The following is a 25,009-nucleotide window of genomic DNA, read 5'->3' as shown; positions in this document are numbered from 1 at the left end:
TATCTTCTTGGAACATGATCACTCAATATCCTAATGATTTTTTACATAAAATAAAAATCGATAATTTTGACCCATACATTGTATTTTTGGCTATTGCTACAAACATACCTGTGCTATTTAAGACCCTTTGTGGTCCAGGGTCACATATGTAATTACATTTAATGTAATTTTTCAGTAAAATACTGTAAAAGTTATAGTTTTGGGAAGTGACAAATTGTTAATGTATAATTTACAGTGACAATCCCAGCAGTCCCTGCATGACACTTGACATTTTATTGTTTTTGTTGGTTTTATCTGATTTATCTGTATTTGTGTGAATGACACTGTGAGCTTCTGTATATTTATTAGGGGGGGGGGGGGTGATGAGCTTTGATTTATCTTGTGACTTTCTCATCACCACCTGTTTTTGGTAGTTATCAGTTTGTTACAATTGTACAAAACAGAAGTACTTTAATAGGTTGGTATATTAACATTATATCAGTTAATGAAATATGTTTTTTTTAACTGTGAATTTAAGTTAATTGTGTAAAATCGAAAATGTTGCTACCATATTTTTTACGGTAAAGTTCTGGCAACCACAGCTGGCAGTATTTTACCGTAAATGTTACAGTGTTAATTGAATGTAAATCAGTGAGATTTTTATAACAATATAGCAGACTACTTCCATAAAATGCATATAGATATGTAAACCTTGACCATTTAAAAAAAAAATCTAAATCAAAATACTGAGAAAATTGTCCAAATGAAGTTCTACTAATTTACTAATTAGTTTCATGGAACATGATCTTTACTTAATATCCTAATGATTTTTGGCATAAAAGAAAAATCGATAATTTTGACCCATACAATGTATTTATGGCTATTGCTACAATTATACCCGCGCTACCTATGGTCCAGGGTCACATATTACTAGTTATTATATCTTCCATGAATATGATTTAATAAGGTGATATTTAAATAATTAATTTTATGATCAAAGATCTTTCGTTTTTCTTGTGGCGGCAAAACATAAAATTCAATGCAATACGATGATAAGTGAGAGATGATCAAACATTCCTCAAAAATCTGATCTCATACTCACATTTTAAGACAAATTTGCTGAATAATGATGGAAAAATGATAAATCAAGTGAACCTTCAGTTCATTAAGTGTTCACACTAAAATGTAAATGCTATTTAAAATAGCTATATTATATAAAATATCAAATAAGATTTCATATGGACTTTTGAACATGTTTGCCAAAAACATCTAAAAGTTTCAGTTAGTAGTAGATATTAACGCATTCCATGAAAGAGTAAAACTAAGTGGTGTCGTATTCTGACTTCACAGACATCCTGCCATACGCACCATGCTAAACATCTCAGGCACAATGTGCTGAGCTTATGGAGTGATCAGTCAGTCCCTCACACTACAGAGGTTGCTCTGATGGGGCGAATCAGTTTGGGCTTGAGCCATACAGTTGGGTGGGGGTTGGAAGTAGGGGGGGTTTGTTGGCAAGGTGAGGTTGCGAGGCTCCAGTTGGTCCACTGGAGGCTGGCTGACTGATGGGCCGAGGGGGGGACATAGCCAGTCTGGCCTGGGCAAGGAGGAGAGGCTGGTGGGAATGGCGGAGGGGTGCTGGACCCTGGCCCAGAGTGGTGACTGCCTGTCTGTCCAGGCGCTGGGCCACTCCAGCCTGCTCCCCCAGGCTCCTACCCCTGAGTGGGCATTTCAAAGGGATATGCCTGCCCTCTCTCTTTCAATCACACTTTTGCCCTTGCTCTCTCTCCCTCCTTTCCCTTGCTCTTTCTCCGTCTTTATCTCTGACTTGTCCTACCACTCTTGCATATCTGGCCTCTCAATCATTTCAAAATGACATTCATTTATACATAATTGATTCGCCAATCACAAACAGCACATACAGTATTAATACGTCCTGCTGCACGTTGTTGGTCTTTTCCTGTGCAGTAACCTTGCGATCTGTTTGATTTCGACCGATTCATCAGACTCTGACCAATTGCACTGTGGGGCAGAAAGCTAGAAAGAGAGAGGTATAGAAGGGAGAGGAGGAGGGATGGAGTTGTACCGCTACACTGGACCCATCTGCCCGATGTCTTCCCCTGCTGCGGAGCATGATGTTGCTCCATGACTCGATGGCTCCACCATGGTGCTGACCATTATGCTGCTGCTTTATTGAACTGTGCCCCAGAAGCTCCACAGCAGAGACCACATTGATTTCAGAGCAACTGAGCTGTTCTTCCCCTTCGCCGCATTTGTAGATGTCATTTTTGTGTTTACGACTCCATACGAGTCACATTAGGGTTTGAGAATCATGGTAATATGATACAATATCACAAGGTCTATTCCAAATATGTTTATTACACAAAACTTTTTTCAAAACAGATATTATTTGATTGCATTATATTAAAATATTTAAATATGCTATTTTAAAAAAATGCATTTAATCATCTTTTTTATTTTTTCTGTTGTTTGGTAAATAAAAAATAAAAATACACTTTCACAAAGATTTTAAAGGCTTTTAACTCTTTAAGTGTCACCCCCATTTTTAAACATAGACGTAAAAGTGCACTATCCAAACTTAAATGCTTATAATTCATGAACAAATACATGTTGAAGTGACATTTCCATGGTAATGCAATGTCAGAAATGGGTTTCAAAGGCTGAATTTTGAGGTTTTAAACTTTCAATTGATATATAATTTATGATCATTTCTAAAACATGATAGGGAAAAAAGGCAGCAAATAAGACTTTTGGTGACAAAAGTCAGAACTCCTGTTATGATGTAGATTTTTGAGGTGCACTCTTGTCATAAATTAATCTGTTACTGTTCCTACATAATTTGTAACAAAAAACAGTGGGACTGTTTTTCCAACGATACATAGTTGGTCATGATTAGATTAGGATTTAACTATAATATAGTTAAGTAAACTTAGGTGTCCCTCTGACCGGTGAATTTACTGTCTAATATCAGCAACATAATATAGTTTTATTAAATATGTTCATTAGGTTGCTTAGTTTTAAGGTCAAATTGTAACTATTAACTACGGGTAATGCCACAAACTCCTAATTTGCTGCTTATTAATAGTTAATAAGGTAGTTGTTAAGTTTAGGTATTGGAAATCTAATATGGTCATGCAGAATAAGGCATTGATATGTGCTTTGTAAGTACTAATATGCTAGTTAATAATGAGAATTGGTCCTTAAAACCAAGTGTTATCGTTCATTATGTCACTATAAAGATTTTTTACAATCGACACAAATTTTAGTAGCATTTTACATTATATTTTTGGGAAATTTAATAGACTTATGATGTTTCTTATTTGTCTGTAAGTCTAAACAAATACTAAAAGCATTGCGAATTTAAACCATTACTCAGTTTAAGCAAAAAAATGCATAATTCCCAATAAAATAATTGACCTTAAAATGATTAGTTTGCATTCTAGTTTTTAAGAGAAACGCTCATTCTGCAAATGACATTAAAGCGACAGTAAATACATCAGGCTGCAATTGATTTGACCGCTCTATTTTTCTGTAGAGCTTCTGTCAGTTCCTGAGCTACCTATCCACCACCTCCCCTGCCAGCAATTAATGTGACTCCTCCACACCCTCTGTCCGCTCCTCGTCTCCCACCTGGCATTTTCCGGGCAGTAGGTCTAGTGAAATTCCTGCATCCCTATTGCCAGCCGCAAGGCGGTAACCACTGGGGTTTCTGAGAGTGTTCCCACCCCCAGCACACACACACACACACACACACACACATAGCCTGTCCTGTCCCAGTCTGCAACTCTGGCAGACTCTACATTCTTTTCAGCAGTATTGGTTCCCCATAGTAACCAGGAGAGCAGCGAGTGGTGACCTGTCATGTTAATGTCGAAAAATAAACACTTTTTTTTACTAAAATGCATACACTTTCAATGTACAACGCATTATAGATCTGTCAATGTAAATGTCTAGAATATAAATGATTCTAAATATAAATGTCTTTCTTTTCAAATATACAGGAAGAGTCATAATGTGTTCCTTTCAGTATTTGACATACATCTGTCAAAATTAACCAGTTTAAAGTTTGAATAAGTATAAGATTATTTACCCTGCATGATTGCTCTCAGTTTGAAGAAAGAGCAACCAGAATCTATGCATTGTTTTATCACTGGAAGGGGACAGTTTGTCAACTTACACAAGCACGTACACAAGCACACACACACACAGACGGGTCTTGTGTTTACACTCCTAATTGGAGGGGAGGGTTCCAGTTGACAGACAAGCCCTTAGAGATACACAATTGGAAAAAAAAAAAAAAAAAAACAGCTGCCAGCCTGTGGCTGGAAGGGTAGCTCACTACAGGCTGGAGCCGGGACAAGAACATGGCAGGAACGTGATGAGAACGTAATGGAAACATCCAACTGACAGAATTATGAGAGTCCCAAACAGACAGCCTCCACTTTTCCAAAAGAGATATAAACAGTTATAAGGGACTGGCACTAAAAAGAAAAGAAAAGATCTTCAGAAGAAGATTAAAATATATATATTTGCATCAAACATAAAGAGAAATTTTGTGCAAGAGCATTAAAAATAGAAAAGGGGAGAGAGATGCGTGTGAACTGGCAGTGCATAAGACAGCAAGACGGTACAATTTGGAGTCTGAGTATTGGTGTATGAACAAGAGTGCCAGAATGTCACTCAAAACAAAGTGGGGTTTGGACGGGGCACAAGCAAGGAATGCTCACCCCATATGGGGGCTCGTCCTCGACTCATATGCCTTTCAAACTGGGTGCAGGGTTAATTATATCACATAATTAAAGACTCAATAATGTTAACGTGCATTTTTGAGGATGGGTGCTCACAATTTGGCTTGGGGACAAAAGAACACAAATAATTGTTATATCACTTCTTAAAGGGACAGATCACCTGAAAATAAAAATTCTGTCATTTCATTCACCGTCGTGTCATTTCAAACGGCAGATATTTTGAAAAATGTTTCCACTGTTTGTGCCCACACAGAGAAAACCAAGAGGGTCAGAAACAACGGAAAGACATTTTCCAAAATATCTTGAGTTATTTTCCATAGAAGAGGGTGAGTAAATGATAACAGTTTGCATTTTTGAAGGTTAACTATGCCTATTTAGACTGTTTGTCTTACAAACCCATAATAAGACAATGTTTTAATGTATATCTTATTGATCTTTTCATGTCTATGCTACTCATGTTTGTTGCACTGTGAGTCTAAAAGTGATGCATAAACAGACACACCTTTACCTGGAAGGCAAGACAGAAAGGAGAAAAATGGCCACGATCATAAATAGCCATTGCTTGTGCCTGTTTGGTGAATTTATTATGGGGATTTCACAGCCAACCTCACAATAGAACGTTTCCTAAATGTGATCTTAGGGCCTTGCAGACTACAAGAAAGACATCCAAGCATTTACCACATAAAGCCTGAATAAATCCGACCCTCTCTGTTCCTGTGCCTTTGAACTCGGAGAGAGGCGAGAGAAGTGAAGCCCACACTGCAGGGCAGGTTCCACCGTACACCGTACACCTCATGCCATTTTTTGCTTTTCTCAACTAGATGTATATAATAAAGATAGTGAGTGTTATCATGATTCGCTTGGAAAAGTGAATTTGACACAACTGCATCGCAAGTTCTTTGAAGGTCTGAGTTCGTAGATCTTTCACCAAGTTCACCTTGAGGGCCTTTGTATTGTGTGTGTGTGTAACAGTGAGAGAGCAAGAGCGTAGAGAGAAAAGCATGTTTATGCATGACTGAAAGAACGTTTAGTGTCCCCTTGTGTGTACTTGTTTGTCCTTGTCAGTATGGTGGAGGGCTTACTTTGCCTCATATTGATGACTTGAAGGGAAGAATCGGTTTTAATTGAATCCATTTGTTTGCCGCTTGGCCCCTGTGTAAACAGGAGACAAACAATTACAGTAGTGATTAATAACCGTTAAATATTTTCAGAAGATACTAAATGCATCATGCATATGCACAGAATTCTGTCTGGTTTTGTGGCTTTTTCAGCTCTAGTCGGAGGTTGTAAAGTAAGTTACAGTGTATATTTTATGGAAAATAAATTAGTATGCCCTTTTTTAATTAAGTGTAAACGTGATGCTGTGCAATATTGTTGCAGTGTGAGTAGCTGTATTAAGGAATTTGAATGTTCTCTCTCTCTCTTGTCTCTTTCTCCCTAGTCTCTTTCTAAATGTAGATCGCTGTAACCTTAGTGATCTCTTGAAATGTACTGTGCAATCATTCTCCATTTCCCCCACCCTTCCAATCTGACATCCTTATTTTCTCGGACCGTGACACGTAACATTTAACCCCATTTAAGTTTCCTGTACCTTACGGGAAGATGTGGCACACGGCAAATTATGAATGTCAATAAAGATCAAACGAGCTCTTTTATTCATAGTAATTACTTTGTGCAAATATACCTTCACGTTCAAGTGTTCCTCTCATCAAAAATGACTCTGTTATCGCATTTAAACACTGTCACAATTATGTCAAATCAGAGAAACATTTGGGGGAATATTAAAGCAAGTTCATTTGTAATCTATCATGCTAAAATATGTCCGTTCAGACATGTTTAGGATTTTAATCTAATCTCTAAACTCAGAACCTTGTAAAGAAAAAAGAAAATATATGTTAGATACAGTCAAGTCAAACATTCATTTAAATGAATCAACAAAGTCCTTTTTTATCAATCAAACAATTTTAGAGTACCACCACTAAAGATGTTCTAATCTTCAGTTGTTTAATAAAACTGTGAAGAAACTGATCTTTTCCTACTGTGCTCCTCCAAACATTCACATAAGATAACATCAGATGATGTCCACTTTGCTTTTGCCCACCAGTGCTTGCAAAACATTTGGACCTGCAGGGAAAACAGAAAGAGCGATTAGTATTTTAATGGTTTTTAGGCAGGTTTATAAATACTGTTCAATTTTTTTTTTTTTTTGTAAAGTAACTATTATATTTTATATCATTTAAAAAATATATTATTGACTGTGTATTTTTCTTTGTCTGATTTAATACAGTAATTATAAATTAAACATTCAGTCATAAAAAAATAGAACGTCGTAATAAATTACTAGATATTGTTACATGCTCAGCATTAGAGCCCAAATAAACGTTTTATATTGCATCTCGCCATTCAACCAAAGTGGAGATTAAAGGGAAGGGTGTCATTTACTGGGATTGCGCTGTTGTGGCCACAGGCGCGAACACGCATTGCTCTTTTTTCACTTTGACAAACCACAATTCCTTTAAAGATGAGAGTTCCCTCCGGACGCGGGGCGTTTAGAATTTGATAAATAATTTAGCAGTTTAAACAGCGAGAGGCAACGCTGGGCGAGATCCCAGCGATAAAGGCAAGCGGAGTGATGGTGGATGAAACATCGTTTATTTATCATAGCTGTGACTTGCGTGTTACTAAATAAATTACACAGCGCGTTAATATAACGTGAAACAAACGCTGCCGAATTCTACATTCTAAAAATCTGCAGATATGAACTTTTCAAGTGTTTTTAGCGCCCGTTCGGTTTTAAAATCTTAAATAAGAACCGCAAAATTCCATAATTTTTTTTTATTATTAGGCTATTATTTAGATGTTCTCGCAGTCCTACCAGCACAATTATCATTTTGGCTCATCCTTGACATGTAGCGACCCGCAGTTTCTTTGCCATTTTTCATACTTGAGCTCAGGCGAATGAGTTCAGAGGAGAAACGGCAATTTGCGTTGAAAGATTCATTTTTCATTCACTTTCGAACACAAAGAACCCCGGTGAAAGACATTGTTTATAGATTTTCGAAACGGTACGTGGCAGGTGGATGTGGGGAAATATTAACAGGTAAATCACCAGGATAATGGTGTCTGTCATCATCTCCAGGGCATTCCACAATAGCAGGTGCACAACTGAAGCTTTCCATCCTGTCTTGAAGTGGACAAGTTTTTTTCTGCATCTGTAACGCAAAGAAAGATCACACTCGATTAATGGGACGCCATTACTAGATCTATATAACATAAAATAACCTGTTAAAGTACTTTTTAAATAGATTCTAACTGAAATGAAACAATGGAAAGTTTTTATTAGTCTTGTTTTTAAATTATCTTTGCGTTTACGCTTTCAAAACGGCATCATTCATTACAACTAATGTAAAAATAAAGGACAAACTTAAATGGCATTGATAAAATCCTGCAATCATGACATGCCATGACAATATTATTATTATTATCATTATTATTATTACTCCAGTTGTTGTTGTTTGTATAATGTATTAGTAGAGTAGTAAATACGAAATACCCTAAATTAAAAATATGAATAATAATGTACCAACATAGTTTGTTTCAATAATAACAAACAACATGTTACAAGTTATGTTTAAACAGAAAAAGGATTAGAGCAAACTGATCCTATGGATTGGAAATTCTAGTTTGCTATAATAAGAATTTAATCTAATGATAATGTTGATCATTAACAAAAACAACAACAGCATTAATAGTCGTAGTAGCAGCAGCAGTAGTAATGATAATAATAGGTAGGATGTATTATAGCTAAATTATTTTTTTATTTAGAAAAAGTTGCATTTTATTTAAACATAACTGTGCTGTATTCAGTCAAACAAAACGAAACATGCGTTAAACAACAATGATCTTTGTAAACGCTCACCGTTGTTCATTTGTCCGTGCATCTCCAGTCACCCGGACGCTTGTCAGGTTCTTCTCTTCTCAGGATATCTTAAAATGCGTAGACTTAAAGCTGTTATGATACAGTCGGCTTTCCTCCCACACAGAAGAATCCCGATAGACACGTCTCGAAGTAGATATTGGCAACATGTTGTTTTTAACATTTTTAAAAGGTGCCTAATTCACCTCCTCGTTGCGCTTCTCCACACTGGTTTCACGTGTATTCTACATGTCTTATAAAAGGCCCTAATCTAGCCCCATGGCAATGCGATGCACTCATCTCTTGATACATTTGGGTATATCAGCTTGAGCACTTGCAGTTTGAGCGTCATGTGGACGAGAGGACAGTTTTAAGGAATTAAGTCCCCGTAAATCCCTGCAGCTACGCAACAGAAATGCAAGAGGTCTGTGTGGATTCAAGCGTCCGTATTCAACATTTGTTTTCTCCGCTTTAACCTGGGTTTTATGCTATGAGAATAATAAAAACCGAGTCTGCTGTTTTCACTCATTGTTAATAATAATACTAGAGATTATATAAATGATACTACTGTTATGTTTGGAACTTTTTGAAGTGGTAAGAATACAAACTAGCGCATATACTCACTAAGGGCCACCGCAAAGTAATTTCAAAAAGATAAATCGTGCAAATATATAAAAGCATTGTTTGTTTGTTTTTTAAGATAGGACTGTAAAAACAAAAAAATGAAATTTGATTCCACTTTATTCATAACACTATGAGTTAATGTTACAACAAAATTACATTCCTTTGATTCTCAGAGATGAGAATGTGCTCCGCTAGGGCCTCGCTCTCATTGGCTGGAGAGTTTGCATCAAAAAGTAGCTGTCGACATTTGTTTCCCTGCAAAGGGCCCTGCGAGAGAAACAGACTCCAGTCCTGAGCTCTTCATTGGCCAGCGTGCTGTACAAATCAGACTCCAGCAACTTCAACCCAGAAGAGCAGCGAATCATAACCGTATGTGCTTTAATCTCTCTAAACCATTTTATCCATTCTTCGCGTTTAGCTGTAGAGGCTTCATCATAACTCATTTGCTTCACGGTTTGATGAAAAGGATTTTATCTCGATGTCTTCGATATTTTTGTAACGATTTAGACGTATATTCGCTTTTGGACATCAAACTTTAACGGACTTCGAATTGAATCCAGTTATTCAGTAAGTAGCCCGCCTTATGTAGTCGTGTGAAATATATCTTTCTGCATTAAGATTATACGAACAATGATGTTGTTGTTGTTGTTGTTGTTGTTGTTGTTATTATCGTCGTCGTTATTGTGTAATGTAAATTATTCTTTCTTTGCAGTCTGTTCATCTTTTTATGGCCCAAACCTTGTTCTCTTGTATTTCGAGAACGCCAAACAATTAGCCTATAACGTGGTTCGTAATATTAATATATATACCGATATTTGCTAATACACATCTTGACTTGTGGTAGTACACTGTTTCACTGTTTTTGTTTTTTTATTATTTAATTTAATTCCGCGGCTACTATAAGTGACTGATTTGTTTTCTTGCTCATTTTAACTGTTTAAGTGCAAATTGATAAATAATGAGCGAACAACGAACGACAGAATTCGGCACACTTCTCTTATTTCTGATGAGAATATAACACAAATAAACAAGTAATAGGCCTACATTTGATAGCTACATTTTATATTGTGTCGTTGCATGCCGCTTCATATATTTTCCTCTTCTCCAAGCAGAAATATAATGCTTTTAGTCTCAGTACTTATTTTTAAAGTAGTTTGTTCTGTAGCGTGTCAGAGACACCGTTGAAGTGTCTGTGGGTGTCTGTGTGCGCGTGTGATTTTTTATTGTAGTCATGTACAGAATCAATGAGGCCAAACGTTCAGCTGAAGAGGTAGCGTCCAGTAATTAGGGGAGCGCGTGCCACACGGATTATCTCGTTAATTTATCAACAACAACATTTATCATAATTAATTCTTGGATGAGGTAATTACTATTGAGCGGCTGCGCAACTGGTAGACGAGGACTGTTTTAAGTGACAGATTGAGGGGCGAAACCGTTGGATTAAAAAAAAAAACTTTTTTGCATAATAAGGCTGAAGTTCTTGTTTAATAATATCGTCATTTATTCAGACATGATTGTGATTTTGAACGTCAGTTAATTTGGAGTTTACCTTGATGACCCAATAGCCTATTATAAGTAACTTTTTTTGCGTTTCATTTGAGCCCAAAAAATTTTAAGTGGCTAATAGCTTGATCTGTTCGTTTCAGTAATTATTTTGAAATTATATTAAACTAATAACAATACATCAACAATCTATTGACAAACAAAATGTTAAAGGAAGATCAAAAAGATAAAAGTTGAGCTATTTGTTTGCACAGTCAGAAATAACATGTAATTTCTGAAAAAATGCTAAAGCGCGTAATTATAAGTTTATAGTCCTCTGACTGATATGAGTGGGGAAAGGAGGTGGTTACTTTTTTCATTGTTACTTTTGTCCCTCGTCAATGGAGCTTTTGTTATCAGCATTAGTTATCAGGCTAACAGTGGCCTTTGTTTCCACCAATAGCTCCCAATCAATGCTCTTATGCGTGAGACAATTAGCCGGGTTCCTATGCAAATTGTGTTTCTAGCTTGTGTGCACATTTGAACGACAGAGTTTTGTCTTTGTGAAGACTTGTTGCAATTAATAGATGTTACTTTTTGGGGTTGGTGGGGAGAGGGGAGGAAGGGGAGGGACGGGGGGCGTTTGTCAAGATGAGCTTCGTTCATCTCATGAGGACAGCTGGAGGTCTGGAGCGGCTTTAAGAGCACGTTGCGGTGTGGACGTGGTTTATTCGCCTATAAGTCATCGCAGCTAGAGGAGCCCAATTTCTAATGACACGTTAAAACAACAACCTCCGTCGTCGCAATTAAGTGAACGTCTCTTTTTATCTTTGTTTTTGAAAACAGGGTTTCTGGTTTCACCTCCACCGCTGAAGACGTTACCAAGCTAGAAGCAGAAATAAATAAGGCTAAGGAAAAGAGACAGAAGGGGCCGGTGTTCAGCCTTCCAGTTTTTCTCCAACTTTAACCCCCCACAACCATCTTTAGCATGATGTCGTATCTCAAGCAACCACCTTACACGGTCAACGGGCTAAGTTTAACTACCTCCGGTATGGACCTTCTGCACCCCTCCGTTGGATACCCAGGTGAGAGACAAATCCGAATTAAGCATTTTATGTAAATGATAGGCTAGTTGGAATGTATGCACACAACGATACTGAATTGTCCTTTATGGACTATGAAGTTACACTTTTGCCCGTATGTGCTTAAATGTAAATAGTAGGCCTGGCTATTTGATTTGCTTACACTTTCACTCGAGGCGTACTGAAATGCAAGTTAATTATTCAGCGGTTATGTGTAGCTGATTCATAATTAAATTGTAAAGTTATGAGGCAGTTATAAATGTTGAAATCCAATCTCACACAATACAATCTATATGCCTTATAAGTTGTAAGAATTTAATTTAAAATAAAAATGTATATATTATTTTGATAAATTTAGTAGGCCTGTGTTGTTTTTATTGCAACAATGATAGCATATTAAAATGAGAAAAGTTGAAAAGTATTAAAATGTTTTATTAAAAAAAAAATACGTCAAACTATGTCTGACTATATTTACGATGCCGTTTCAGATATATTCATATATTAATATTTATAACCTGATATCTAATAATGCAATAAAGCTTTTCTGATGGACAACCTTGTGATGCATTTGTTTATTTAAAACAGCGACTCCTCGAAAGCAGAGGCGGGAAAGGACAACATTTACTAGAGCGCAACTAGATGTGCTGGAGGCTTTATTCGCGAAAACGCGCTACCCGGATATTTTCATGCGAGAGGAGGTGGCCTTGAAAATCAACTTACCGGAGTCCCGCGTTCAGGTGCGTATCATTCAAGTCATGCAAGAATGTCTTAAATTAAATATTAAACCATGTGAAATGCATAAACGTCTTTATGAACCGAGAGGCGCACTAATACTAAAAACTAACTATCACAGTAATAGTTATGTTGTTTGTCATTTTACGCAAAGATAGACCATAGATAATTATTATAGATACACTGCTGCCTACAACTAAAGTTAGTTCACACCGTTAATACTAATAAACTCTGCTTTTACCACGTCAGGTTTGGTTTAAAAACCGAAGGGCAAAGTGTCGCCAGCAGCAGCAACAACAACAAAACGGAGGCCAGAACAAGGTGCGACCTGCCAAAAAGAAGAGCTCTCCAGCGCGGGAGGCCAGTTCTGAAAGCGGGGCGAGTGGCCAGTTCACCCCGCCCGCTAGCACTTCAGTCCCGGCCATCTCCACCACAACCGCGCCGGTGTCCATTTGGAGCCCGGCCTCCATCTCGCCGCTGTCAGACCCACTCTCTACCTCCTCCTCCTGCATGCAGCGATCCTACCCCATGACCTATACTCAAGCGTCTGGATACAGTCAGGGCTACGCTGGTTCCACGTCCTACTTTGGAGGCATGGACTGCGGCTCTTACTTGACGCCCATGCACCATCAGCTGACCGGGCCAGGATCCACCTTGAGCCCTATGAGCAGCAACGCTGTCACCAGTCACCTGAACCAGTCTCCCGCGTCCCTCCCCACACAAGGTTACGGTGCCTCGGGGCTCGGCTTCAACTCCACCGCCGATTGCTTGGATTATAAGGACCAAGCGTCCTCGTGGAAACTGAACTTCAATGCTGATTGCTTGGATTACAAAGATCAGACTTCCTCCTGGAAATTCCAGGTGTTGTGAAACTAACAAAACGTCTGCCATTCTGTCCAATCAACACACTAAAAGACCATAAAAATAAACGTTGTAGACCTGCCATCCTTCCAAAAACAGAAGTGTTCCGTGACACGCGAACTCTCCGAGATGGTGGATGGGTTGCATTATGCCCGACAGCGCTTTTGAAGTTTGTCTTTGACATGAAATATCTATTCGAGCTACATGCACCCCTCGTGGCCTGCAAAGTAGTATTTGAAGGGTCGTGAATGCGTATAAACATAGGCCATTTGACCACAACCTGTTGTTTAAGGTACAGGGAATCAAAGTGAATTTGTAATAAGTTAGGTCAAAGCCACGGAACAAATCCTTACACAAGAAAAGAGGAGAAAAAACTACACGGCAAAAGGAGCCAATCTTTTGGTTAAGTGCTTGGAATGGGCAGGCTTTCTCTAAGCCTCTTACAGCACGCCGACCTATTTCAATGTTGGCAAGACGAGAGACACTTCCATCAGGAGGATGATAGAGAGGATGTGTGCGAGTGCGTGTGTACGTGTGCGAGTGCGTGTGTGTGTGTGTGTGTGTGTGTGCGCTGAACGCCCTCATGGCGACCTGGATGCACTACTTTATTTAAGAAAAGGTGTTTATAAGGAATCAATATGTAGTTTTTAAAAGACAATCAATGTGTGTCTTATATAAATGGTACATTTGTGTTTTTTTTATCTGTGCTAGCCTTCGAAACTGTGATTTGTTGTAACTGTATGCAATTTGTGAGCTCCGTCGCATCTGCGAAGACTCGGCTGTGATTTTAATAGATTTTAAACTTTTTTTCTTTAAGGAAACAAGACGGTAAATAATACTAGTCACATGATTACTATTGGATTAATTTCAAGAGACAAACAATCTCGAAAACACAGGGACTCGAGAGAATGTGTAAGAAAAGAACTGTCTGTCCCCGTTCACTGATCTCCATTGGTCATAACTGATATACCACCCACGTGGATCTTAAACTTGTCTGGAGTGGGAATGTGGTCCCGCCACAGAAATATTAATAAACAATTTCAAATCTGACACCATATTTAAAGTTATTAAGTCTGGACGAGTTATTAAAATTTATTATGAATTGTATGTGTGTGCTTGTGTTTTAATAGGTTAGCTACAATGGCTTGAAATGCAAAGGCTAAAAAAGGTGACTAGGACGGAGAGGCCCGATTTATAAAAAGAAAGAAAAAAAAAATACAGTTAACCGAACCACCAAATTTTTATCAATTTTCTTGTGTGACTATTATGATGTATCAAGAAACAAATGGCAAATGACGTATACGTTAAACAAGTTCACCAATTTATTTATCACACTGATAGTAATCATTTAAAAGCGCTCTAAATGTGAATTCATTTATTTATTAACTTCATCCCAATTTAAAAATGAAATGGTGTCTATTTCCTTTGGAGGAAAGAAAAGAGGAAATCCCGTGCATATCCACATTAAACATTAATAGCATTCTCCTGCTTGACTGATTTACAAGAAATTGCCCACAACTCCAAACAATTTTTAATAAAATGTGCGTCAACAAGTGGCTAGGCTTTGATAAGGTATATAGGCCCACTCAGAAACTTAAATTAAAGGTTAAACTTGAAAAGCACTGGCTTGTATGCGTCTTGTAATTTGGCTATTAAACATCGGGACACTTAAAGTAAATGTATCTTTGGAACTGCAAGGCGTGAGCAAATTTTAATTATTTCTCATTTTCCCCGCCGGGTTTCCGGCCCTTTCGTTTTAAGAGACGTGGCACCAGGAATGTGCGGCTTGGGAAAGTCGCGCTAATCCGCGCCTCAAAGACCAGTTAATCCCAATATTTCACTGGCGGGGTTTCTTTAGGGCAGAGGGCAATTCAAACGTAACTCAAAGCCTACTTTAAAGACCGCCTTTTCTGAATGCAGAACCGCACCATTTTGGTCTGTATTGCAACAACGGATGGCATTTCACAATAGAAAAGTGTGTGTGTATGTATTATATATTCGCATGCCGTAACATTTCTACAAACGTTAAAATAATACTGTTGTGTTGGATTCTCAAGACGCGATTTCAGGAAGAAGAAAAAAAAAGCAATTACATTAAAAATCAACATACTATCGTACTACAATATATAAACAAAAAATCTATTGATTTAAACAGGCATACAATAATGTACAAATTCAATAGTTTAATTCCAAATTTGATTTAAAAAGCCGAGGACAGCTAACACCCCCGAGTCCTCTGTGACTGAATGGAAAACTTTCACAAAGAGTCCCATCGGTAAAGGAGGGGTAGAGAGCGAACAGAGGACTTTACCGTCGGGTCCTGGAATAATTCTATTGTAAGGGCCTGACTTGAGCGACATCTCATAATTACACTAGTTCACTTGGAGGCAGAGAGTCAGAATCGAATCTTCGAATTTTTCCATCATAATTGCGAGCAGTGGAACATTCAATTATCGTCATTGACATTGCCAAATAATCTCCTTTTCATTCAAAGACAATTTAAAGAATGGTGCGGAATTATCAGAATATTATAGGAAACTTAAACCATTTTCAAATAAATTTGGAAGGAAATGAAGCTTACTTAATAATGCTGTTTGATAGAAATTTACTTAAAATTCATAGTCTGAGATATATTTTTCTTAAATAACGTCTCTTCTATTTCCCATGAAAAACACTCTTAATTTTTTAATTATTCTTTGTTTTTAGTTTTTATTTATTTATTTATTTATTTATTCTTACACATGCTGTCAAACAGCGAGATAAACTTTAAATAAACAAACCGAAAAATGTATCCAGATGAGACGTTACAACACTGTACCGATGACACTGTAAGATGATGACAAGTTAGACAAATAAACTAAGCAATAAACAGAAAACTGATTTGAGTAGCTTTTATAACTTAACGTGATGTCGGTTTGCCATCTGTTATTACTTTCATTTGTAATCTATATATATATATTAATAAAAAACGAAAAAACAAGTACAACCTCAAGTTCAATAACATTGTGTAACACCCATACGCGTAAAAAAATGGCTCCATGAAATAACGTCTGCATGACATTAGTCTGAATGATTAAATGTCTGACCGACCAACGCTCTCATCTTCGGTATAAAAAAGTATTTTTACAAACACATTTTGAAAAAAAAAAAAATAATATTATGTATTCATTCATTCATTCTTATTAAATATTATTTGAACTATAATACATTTTTGTAAAAAATAAATAAATATTTAAAGCAACATTTATTTTCATACTAACTTTGAAACCTCAATTAAAAGAAACTGATAATGTATTTACATTAATTTTCTTCGTCTCTAACGATTAGACCGTCTCTCTGGACCACGGAGGAGTACAACGACTGATATCATCCAGGCTGTCCAGGAGTTTTTACAACAACAATAAATAAATAAATTAAAAATTATAATTTTGTCGACTGTGTTGTTTGAAATGTGTAAGATGTATAAGACAAAAATATAGGATGTTCTCATAACAATTCTGTTTCTAGAACAAGGCCTATTGCCTAAAATGAAACCTCCTTGAAGTTAGGAGATTAAGATGCTATTGGTCAGCTGACACACATAGAACAAATAAAATTACGTAAATATTGCTAAACATGCGAAATAATATTTCAACGCGATATACACAATTCACAAAATAAAGCACAATATTAATCACATAAAATGCCCAATGTAAAAATGTAAATGCAAAAACAACTGTTGTAGGAAAAAGAGTGCAACTGGAAATATTATATACTAGGTCTATTGATAATGACTTTATATACCTTGCTAATACTGTTTTGAATGACTTCATTAATGAATGATATAAAAATAAGAAAATGGGCGAAAACTAAATAAAAATTAATCCAACAGAGTACCTTCACCTCGCTACACAATTATATTTTTTTTCCTAAAATACTTGAACTCACATAAATCATACCATTGTTTGCGTATCCCTGTCATGATATTACGATTCAGGTGAAAAGTAATCATATCACATCACATAGGCTACTAATTTAACCACACACTTTACTTTACAACGATATGCACTTGGTTTATAGTAAAAAAAAAACCACATCATAATTCTCATCGCCATTTCATCCAACCGTCATGTCTGTAAGCCTGAAGTGAGAAAATACTTGAGCTAAGTAGGTCAATTACGACAGTTACTGCCATTGTGGCGGACAGACGTGCCAGTTGCAACGACAGTTAATTGAATTTTGAGCTACAGTTACGCGAAACTTTACGCCAGTGCCAAGCACCCCCAACACTCAGGGGGTCAATCACAAGTCGGGACACTTCAAAAATATCTTAAAACAGATTAAAAAATTGTATTCCTGATATATCACTGTAAATAACTCTTCATCTTAGATGATGCTCTATAAATATGCCATAGGCTATATGCTGTCATATTTTAGTGTGGCACACGGCTGTGCAATACAGCCTTTAGGAATATGAATTCCTTTTATTGTATAGAGATGTACATAAATTAAAATAAGCGCTGAGGGGGGGAAAAGCACGGATGATATTATTTGGACTGAGTGTTATCGATAATAAATATTATAGCCTAAATTAGTGTATAAAGTAAGTCAAATTTAAATCGCCATTTTATATTTCTGAATTTTCACAGAGTTGCATATCACCGGGTGATGAACTGAGGCAGAGAGTCTTACGTTCAAGATTTTGTCTCCCAACAACAAAATAGCGTGAATATTCTGCCAAACGTGGAAATGCACGTCAACTTGTCGGGAAGATGGAAGTTATTGAACATTTCTGAATTTAATTAAAGAAATGATTAGGGTTTCAGAAATAGTGATGCTCAACTTCATAGAGATTAATGAAAGTGATGAAAGATAAATACATTTAATGGGATTTCCCGTGATGCTGATCATTTTAAGGGGCTTTGGAGCAATTATTTAGCCTACAGTGCTCCTTTAAAACTCAACAGATGCACACGGAACAGCATTACGACGACGGACATCAGCGATGGAATATATACATCTTTATCGATAGAAACATTCGTGCTTTCATATTGCTTGCTGGTGCCAGTGGAGGAAGAAGAGAGCAATGAGAAGGAAGAGATCACCACTTTTAATTTATTTCATTATTTAAATAAATAAATGTTTTCAAAATTAATTATCAGCATAAATATTCTATTCATTGCAATTAGTTACTTATGCTTAAAAAGTATGCCTACAAGCATTGTTTCCTGTTAATTAAAAGTTATGCGTATCACGTGACGCGCTGAGTGTATCGTTTTGAATTTTACCAATATATTTTTATTCTTCGACAGTGTACAGTGGATTTGCAACCATAACAACTACAGCCTATTTTTATTAAATGTTAAATTTTCTATGAAAAAAAAACAAGGAGAAATGCTTTCATTAATTTACACACGTTACGTGGTAGCTACTTATTACGGTATCTTTGGGAAACATGCTGTAGAGCCAAGCGTGACAATTCTACTTGGTGCTTTGGAAACTCAGTCTATGTTAATATATGGACTATTTATAGCCTATTTTAAATTTCAGTGCTGAAGTATGTATTCGGTCTCTGAAAGACGTCCGAATAAATATTAGGAGCCAAAGCCTGTCTACAGTATGGTTATAAACCAGTTTCGTCCGTGATGTTTGGAGCGACTCTCTGTTTATTTACCGATAAACAGGGCGTGAAGAAAGCCCACAACTCCTGCGCACATGCTACTGACTTTTAACAATGCTGTTACAGTCTGTTTCATACGTGTACAGGCATGCTCTGCCACACAGTAGGATGCTCCCAGGGGTTGTAACTTCGAATTCGGTGTTGTTTTAATAGTGCACAAGTCACTGAAAGATCAGACGCCTTGACGTTCATGAGCAAAACCAAGGGCCTCCATTCCTGCAGAGCGCATCTTTCTTTTTTAATTACGGGCAACGCAGCCCTCAAGTAACATATGGGACGGGCAGACGCCGTTCTAATCCGCACCCCGCGTTGGTCGATGTTAGGCTAAACAATGGTCTCTCTTTAACCATTCACGAGCCAGAGGCTTCTTATGCGCACAGGTCGCCTTGGCGCTTGGGACAGCAAGAGACAGTCACGGAAGTTTACTGGTCCCTCGACCCTTCCAAACTTCCGTGTCTGTTACGCAAAGCCCACAACAGCTTGGCATCCCGAATACATAGCACTAATAATAACAAGACACTGCATTACAAACGTTATTTGTAATTTGTACTTGCTGTATTAACCATATACGTTTAAAAAAATAAAGCTTTTCCCTAATTTACCTTAGTTAAAGGCTGTTTTAGATCGCTACGATCTACATCTACTACCCTTAAATCACTTACTTTGATAATTATGATGATAATAATAATCAGGCCATCGGGGCTAATCAATGGAGCAGCGGGTTATCTATTTTGTCCTGCTCATCCAGTCTAAGCTCACTTTGTGCTTTTTGCACTATTTATTTAAGTTTGTGACATCATCAATGAATCTGATAATCTTGTCAAAGATTAAATTAAAAGGGTTTTGTGCCAGTAATAACAGATTTAGATGTTTTAAAAATGAAGTCTAAAGGGATTGGGTCAAGAGCACCAAAAAGCATGTGATTTTAATTTCTCCCACTGCTCACATAAATCTGTGGATTTGTGGAGATCTGAAATTGATAATAGTACTAACAGCCTGACAACTGGTAATGTACAGATCACACGCACACACCGAATAGAACAGAACATTTCTCTGGCTTCCTTCTTTCCTTTAAATTCTGCATTGGAATCATTGATCCAAAATAACTAATTTAGATTTTTTTGCTCAGAAGAAAACTGTTGAGGATGGAAACAGCATACAGAAAGTATGCCTCAGTGGCTAGAACCTCAGCCATTGTCATTCCAAGCCTTGGTCTCCTGTATGGTCTTTGATCCTGGTATTAAGTACCACCACATTGCAAGTGAACAAGCGAGATTAAACAGAGCAATATTTGGTCATTTGGAATGGCGGAGGTGAAAGAACTAAAACTAAAATGTATAAGCTGATTATGAAGTCTCAACATATGCTGTGCTGAAACTCTGTGTCATAGCAGCGTCTACTGGTCAAGTTAATACCTATTTAGCTAATGCACACCCAAGGTCCGCATTCAGAGTCCATTTAGGCCCCCCATGAGACTAAAGTTGTGGATTATGTTGGATGGCACAGCTACCCAACATCTAGCCTATTTCCTCAGTTAGGCCTGTAGCCCATTAATGCAAAATCTCCTTAAAGGGACAAATGGAAATACTTTCACAGCGGATTATTCAGACTCTAATGGCAATGTTTTTAAATGTCCTACATGAACAGACAGCATAAAAGCAAATTGATAATCCCAAACACGAACAGTCATTCCCAGGACTTGGTCAACAGAAATTCATCCAAACTGGTGCAAATAACATTCATAAACGATTATTTCGTTTATTTTATGTAGTGCATGTGGTTTACTACTGCTAACCTGTTGTGCATTTGTTCTTTGTGCTTTACCTTGGCCACAACTCATCTTGGTAGCTCCCTCCACCGCAAACCCTCTGGGGTCCATCATTAGCCCAATTAAGCAGGTGCGTAGAGGAGGTCTTACCAATCATTTACACCTTTCTGATGAGCTCTCGCTTGCTCTTAATCTCTCACAAATAAGGTGCACTTGTTAGAAAGAGACCACTAATTAATTAGACAAAAACCATGAGATTATTGCTTTGAGACTCTCCTGGATGGACTGCGCTTGACGCTGAGCCTGTATATTAGTGAAGAAAAAAAAGACAGGAGAAGGTAGTTAGGCTTTGTTATTCTGTCAATCCCTGCAGGTCAATTCAGACAGCCTAAATTGCTTTTTATTTATTCAGCAATTATTAACTAATAATATTCCAGCAAAGCATACTTATTCATAATAATGACTGGTAACTGAACAGTGCTTAGGATCTGTTGCATTCTCACACAATTCAATTGTTTATGGAACGCCATGAAGGTCAAAAACACATGAAAGTTAACACGTCAAGGATACATTGTTTGCACATTGATTACTAACACATTCTCAATCACAACAAGTCACATATTCACGCTTGGTCAGGACCTTTTGGCATCACTTTTTGACATACAGGTTACCCCTTTAGCGTCACTTTTCAACATGCAGGGTCCTCCATTGCTTTAAATAAGAAACCCTTGGCATCAATGTGCCGACGTGGAAGGCACTGGGAATTTTATCACCATGATAAAATTAAAGTATTTGGGTAATTATATTGCCATTATTGCACATATATTGAGGTGTGATTTTTCAATGTGAAGTCACAACAGTTTTATTTATATGACACTATTTACACATTTATGAGCACGTAACCCAAACCCCTACCATTTGTCAATAAAACACAGGATATAACTGGCAGATACAACTGCAGTCATAATTTATTTATAATTTTATTTAAGTCTTCCGAGGCAAAACGATTGATTTGTGAGAGGAACAGACGCAATCACTGTCTCCATCAGCCATAAGGCTAAAGATCCTGTGTGCAGTCTGTGCACAAAATCAAAAAATGACGCCAGAAGAAGCCTTAGGTTATGAAATGATGTGAGCGTGTTAACGGAGCGGCATCATTTTCAGCAATTAAAACCTTATGATTCACTTTCTTCATCGTATAAAGATATTGTATGGCTTCAGAAAACTTAAAATGCAACACGACTTGTTTGTAATACTTTTATACTGCTTTTTTATAGTCAGTTTTTGCAATACATACCTGTCAATGTACTTTTATTTGCCTGTTTAGAAGTGAGTAAGTTTAGGGTAGGGGTGGGGTTAGGTGCTCCAATAAAAGTATACATTTATATAAAATTATTTCTATCTTTATGCATGCAAGCCATTAAATTAAGGCAGCCAACTGAAAATAATGGAGGACCCTGCACATTGAAAAGTGATGCTAAAAGTACCCTGTGCATTAAAAATTACGCTAAATGGGTACCTTGAGCATCAAAAAGTGATGCCAAGGGGTCCTGACCAAGCGTCAATATGTGATGAGTTGGGAGTGAGAACGTGTTGTATGTGTTGTTTGCGAGTTGTTTGCATGTTGATTATGTGTCAGTTAAAACAACAAGCAAACAATGTGTCTGCGAAGTGATGTTTGAGTGGTAAAATTCACGTTTTGACCTTTATGGCATTCCATAGTTATTTGCAAAAATAAACTCAATTTTGGCAAACTGCTGCCATTTGTTACATCAAGCTACACTCACATGTCTCCTGTGTGTTGAGTTTTTATGATTTTTTTACATAAACTGACAAAGACGAGATATAAGCTGTTTGTTGGGTTGTCTGGTCTGCGCAAGATTCAAAATTGATGCCCCAATATTCACTCTCTGACAGTTTTGTGGAAACTGCCAACAAACTGTCTGAAATCTGAGACAAAATGGTGCTCATTTACAGGAGTGACAATCTGTTAATATTTGGCCAAGATACAACTATTTGAAAATCTGGAATCTGTGGGTGCAAAAACAATAAAAATACTGAGAAAATTGCCTTCAAAGTTGTCCAAATGAAGTTCTTAGCAATGCATATTACTAGGGTTGCATATAGTGGGCCCACAACAACAACTAAAGCCTAGAATAAACTATACAACTTTTAAAATCTAAACAGATTTTAAAACACTGGCCATCATACATTTGCCAACTTTTTAATAGTCACAGAGAAAACTGACCATCATGACCGAGGATCACACACTATCAGACTTTAAAGTTGTTCTAATCACAACAAACTCACACAAAAACGTGTGCCTTGTTGCTAGAAGAAGCGTGACAAATTAAAACATTCTGTGTTCTAAAATCGGCTCAAAATATCAAACATGTGTTATATCCTCGGACTGGATAAAATCAGAGTCTATACTGTAGCTAAAAATTGGAGTCTGTGACCATAACAGACTACACAATTTTCTATAAAATTAGTCAACTTAAAGGAACATTCCACTTTTTTGGAAATAGGCTCATTCTCCAACTCCCCCTCGAGTTAATAAGTTGAGTTTTACCTTTTTGAAATCCATTCAGCCGTTCTCCTGTTCTGGCGATATCAATTTTAGCATAGCTTAGCATAGATCATTGAATCCTATTAGACCAATAGCATTGCGTTCAAAAAAATGAAAAATGAAAATCGCATCTTTACATTTTCCACCGGTCTTAGTACACGATATAACTGCAGAAGAGTCAAGTTTTAAATAGGACAAATATCGAAACTCGTTGGTCATTTTTGAACGCAGTGCTATTGGTCTAATAGGATTCAATGATCTATGCTAAGCTATGCTAAAAGTGACTATGTGAAAGTTTTTGAATGCAATGTATCTGTTAAATAAATTAATTCTGAGAGTTTCAATTTCACAGTTGTGTTGATTTCATAAAAAATCTGGTTCCAGATAGATATCAAACATTTCTTGTCAAAGCAATTATAATAAGTTATGATATTGAGGAAAAATTAAAATTTTATGTCAGTTAGACATACTTATGGTTGTGAAAACATGAAAAAATAAGTTCAACCAAAATGTTTTACAGTTGACTTAACTACAAAATTTAAATGTTCTTTAATTGATACAGTACGTTTGCTCAATTTACTGCAAGTTATTTCAACAACTACATTCAAGTTGAGTGAACTTGACTAAGTTGCTAAACTTGACTGGGTCAATGCAACAAGATGACAAGAAGTCAAGTTGTGTCAACAAATCGTTTTTTACAGTGTAGCGTCAACTTTTCCAGACTATAAATCAAGGCAAGATCGGGCAAAAACCTGCTTGTTTTCCCGCTTTAAATGGTACCCCAGACAGTTGTGTATAGTGTGAAAAGAACACCGATCCAATGCTGTTGGCAATCAAAAACTGAAAAAAGAACTGACATATTGACATCATAATTGACATAAAACCTGCTATTAAGAGATTTTGGTGATCCGGTCACCTCAGTCAGCTGCTTCCACCTAGTATTAAGATGTGTCTCAAATACCTCTTCTATGAGCACTTGTGATTGATTGTGTTTGAAGGGTTGGTCACACTAGACTTTAAACATGCCAAATTTCTTCAGACACAGCAATTGACAACATATGACATCACGCTCTGTGATGCCTTTCTTAAAAACTTAAATTCAACAAACAATAATGTTCCAAAACATAAAAACATACAATCTGCTTTCCTGAAATGCTTGGTCGCATCATGTTCGCATCTCTGTCGTTTGAACCATGTTGGTTCAACAATATAGTAAGTAGTATAGTAGGTGGAGTAGTAACTTCTACTAGCTTCACAATTTTTTGTTCCTTCTTATTTTGCTTAATTTAATGTTAGACTCATTGCAGTTTCCCTCTTATGTCATACTCCAGGGTTTCCTAATGAATTTATGTACATGCACATTATTCAAAAACAGGGCTTACTGTGGACAAGCTAAAATATATAGATTAAAATGCATACAGTGCGTGCAGAATTGGTCGAGTTGATATTCTGGTCATATTTTTTTTCCAAGCACATTTTACCAATTTCACCACATCAATCTTAATAACTACTAGTGATTTTGTATTTAATCATTAATAAGTGATATATAATTGTCCATGAAGGATGGA

The 25,009-nt window shown here is 36.9% G+C and overlaps 1 protein-coding gene and 1 long non-coding RNA gene across 3 annotated transcripts; one reads left to right on the top strand and one right to left on the bottom strand.

Annotated features, from left to right (window-relative positions):
• Positions 1-5,306: 5,306 nt before the first annotated feature.
• LOC141296290 (uncharacterized) lies at positions 5,307-8,983 on the bottom strand. Its single transcript, XR_012341220.1, has 3 exons — positions 8,668-8,983; positions 7,858-7,960; positions 5,307-6,872 (listed from the first exon to the last, which is right to left on the bottom strand). It is a non-coding gene; the product is annotated as an uncharacterized lncRNA (long non-coding RNA).
• Positions 8,984-9,532: 549 nt separating this feature from the next.
• Positions 9,533-14,552, top strand: otx2b (orthodenticle homeobox 2b). 2 transcript variants are annotated; one of them, XM_073826890.1, is made up of 4 exons: positions 9,533-9,657; positions 11,617-11,855; positions 12,438-12,589; positions 12,834-14,552. In XM_073826890.1, exons 2-4 carry the CDS (start codon positions 11,759-11,761, stop codon positions 13,452-13,454), a joined length of 870 nt encoding a protein of 289 aa, XP_073682991.1. In that variant the 5' UTR covers positions 9,533-9,657; positions 11,617-11,758; the 3' UTR covers positions 13,455-14,552. The 2 variants fall into 2 exon arrangements, with proteins under 2 accessions (XP_073682991.1, XP_073682990.1); XM_073826889.1 differs by lacking the exon at positions 9,533-9,657 and adding an exon at positions 9,666-9,855.
• The last annotated feature ends 10,457 nt before the right edge of the window (positions 14,553-25,009 follow it).

The sequence above is a fragment of the Garra rufa genome, chromosome 21, assembly GCF_049309525.1.
Source record: "Garra rufa chromosome 21, GarRuf1.0, whole genome shotgun sequence".
Taxonomy (NCBI): domain Eukaryota; kingdom Metazoa; phylum Chordata; class Actinopteri; order Cypriniformes; family Cyprinidae; genus Garra; species Garra rufa.
The sequence above is the reverse complement of the archived record's forward strand: the minus strand, read 5'-3'. Positions and strand labels throughout refer to the sequence as shown.

Bases quoted from the DNA above. Each gene is read 5' to 3' on its own strand.
- otx2b (XM_073826890.1), top strand. From the start codon at position 11,759: ATGATGTCGTATCTCAAGCAACCACCTTACACGGTCAACGGGCTAAGT. The intron at 11,856-12,437 runs GTGAGAGACAAA...TATTTAAAACAG, and splicing joins CCCCTCCGTTGGATACCCAG to CGACTCCTCGAAAGCAGAGG. The intron at 12,590-12,833 runs GTGCGTATCATT...TTACCACGTCAG, and splicing joins TACCGGAGTCCCGCGTTCAG to GTTTGGTTTAAAAACCGAAG.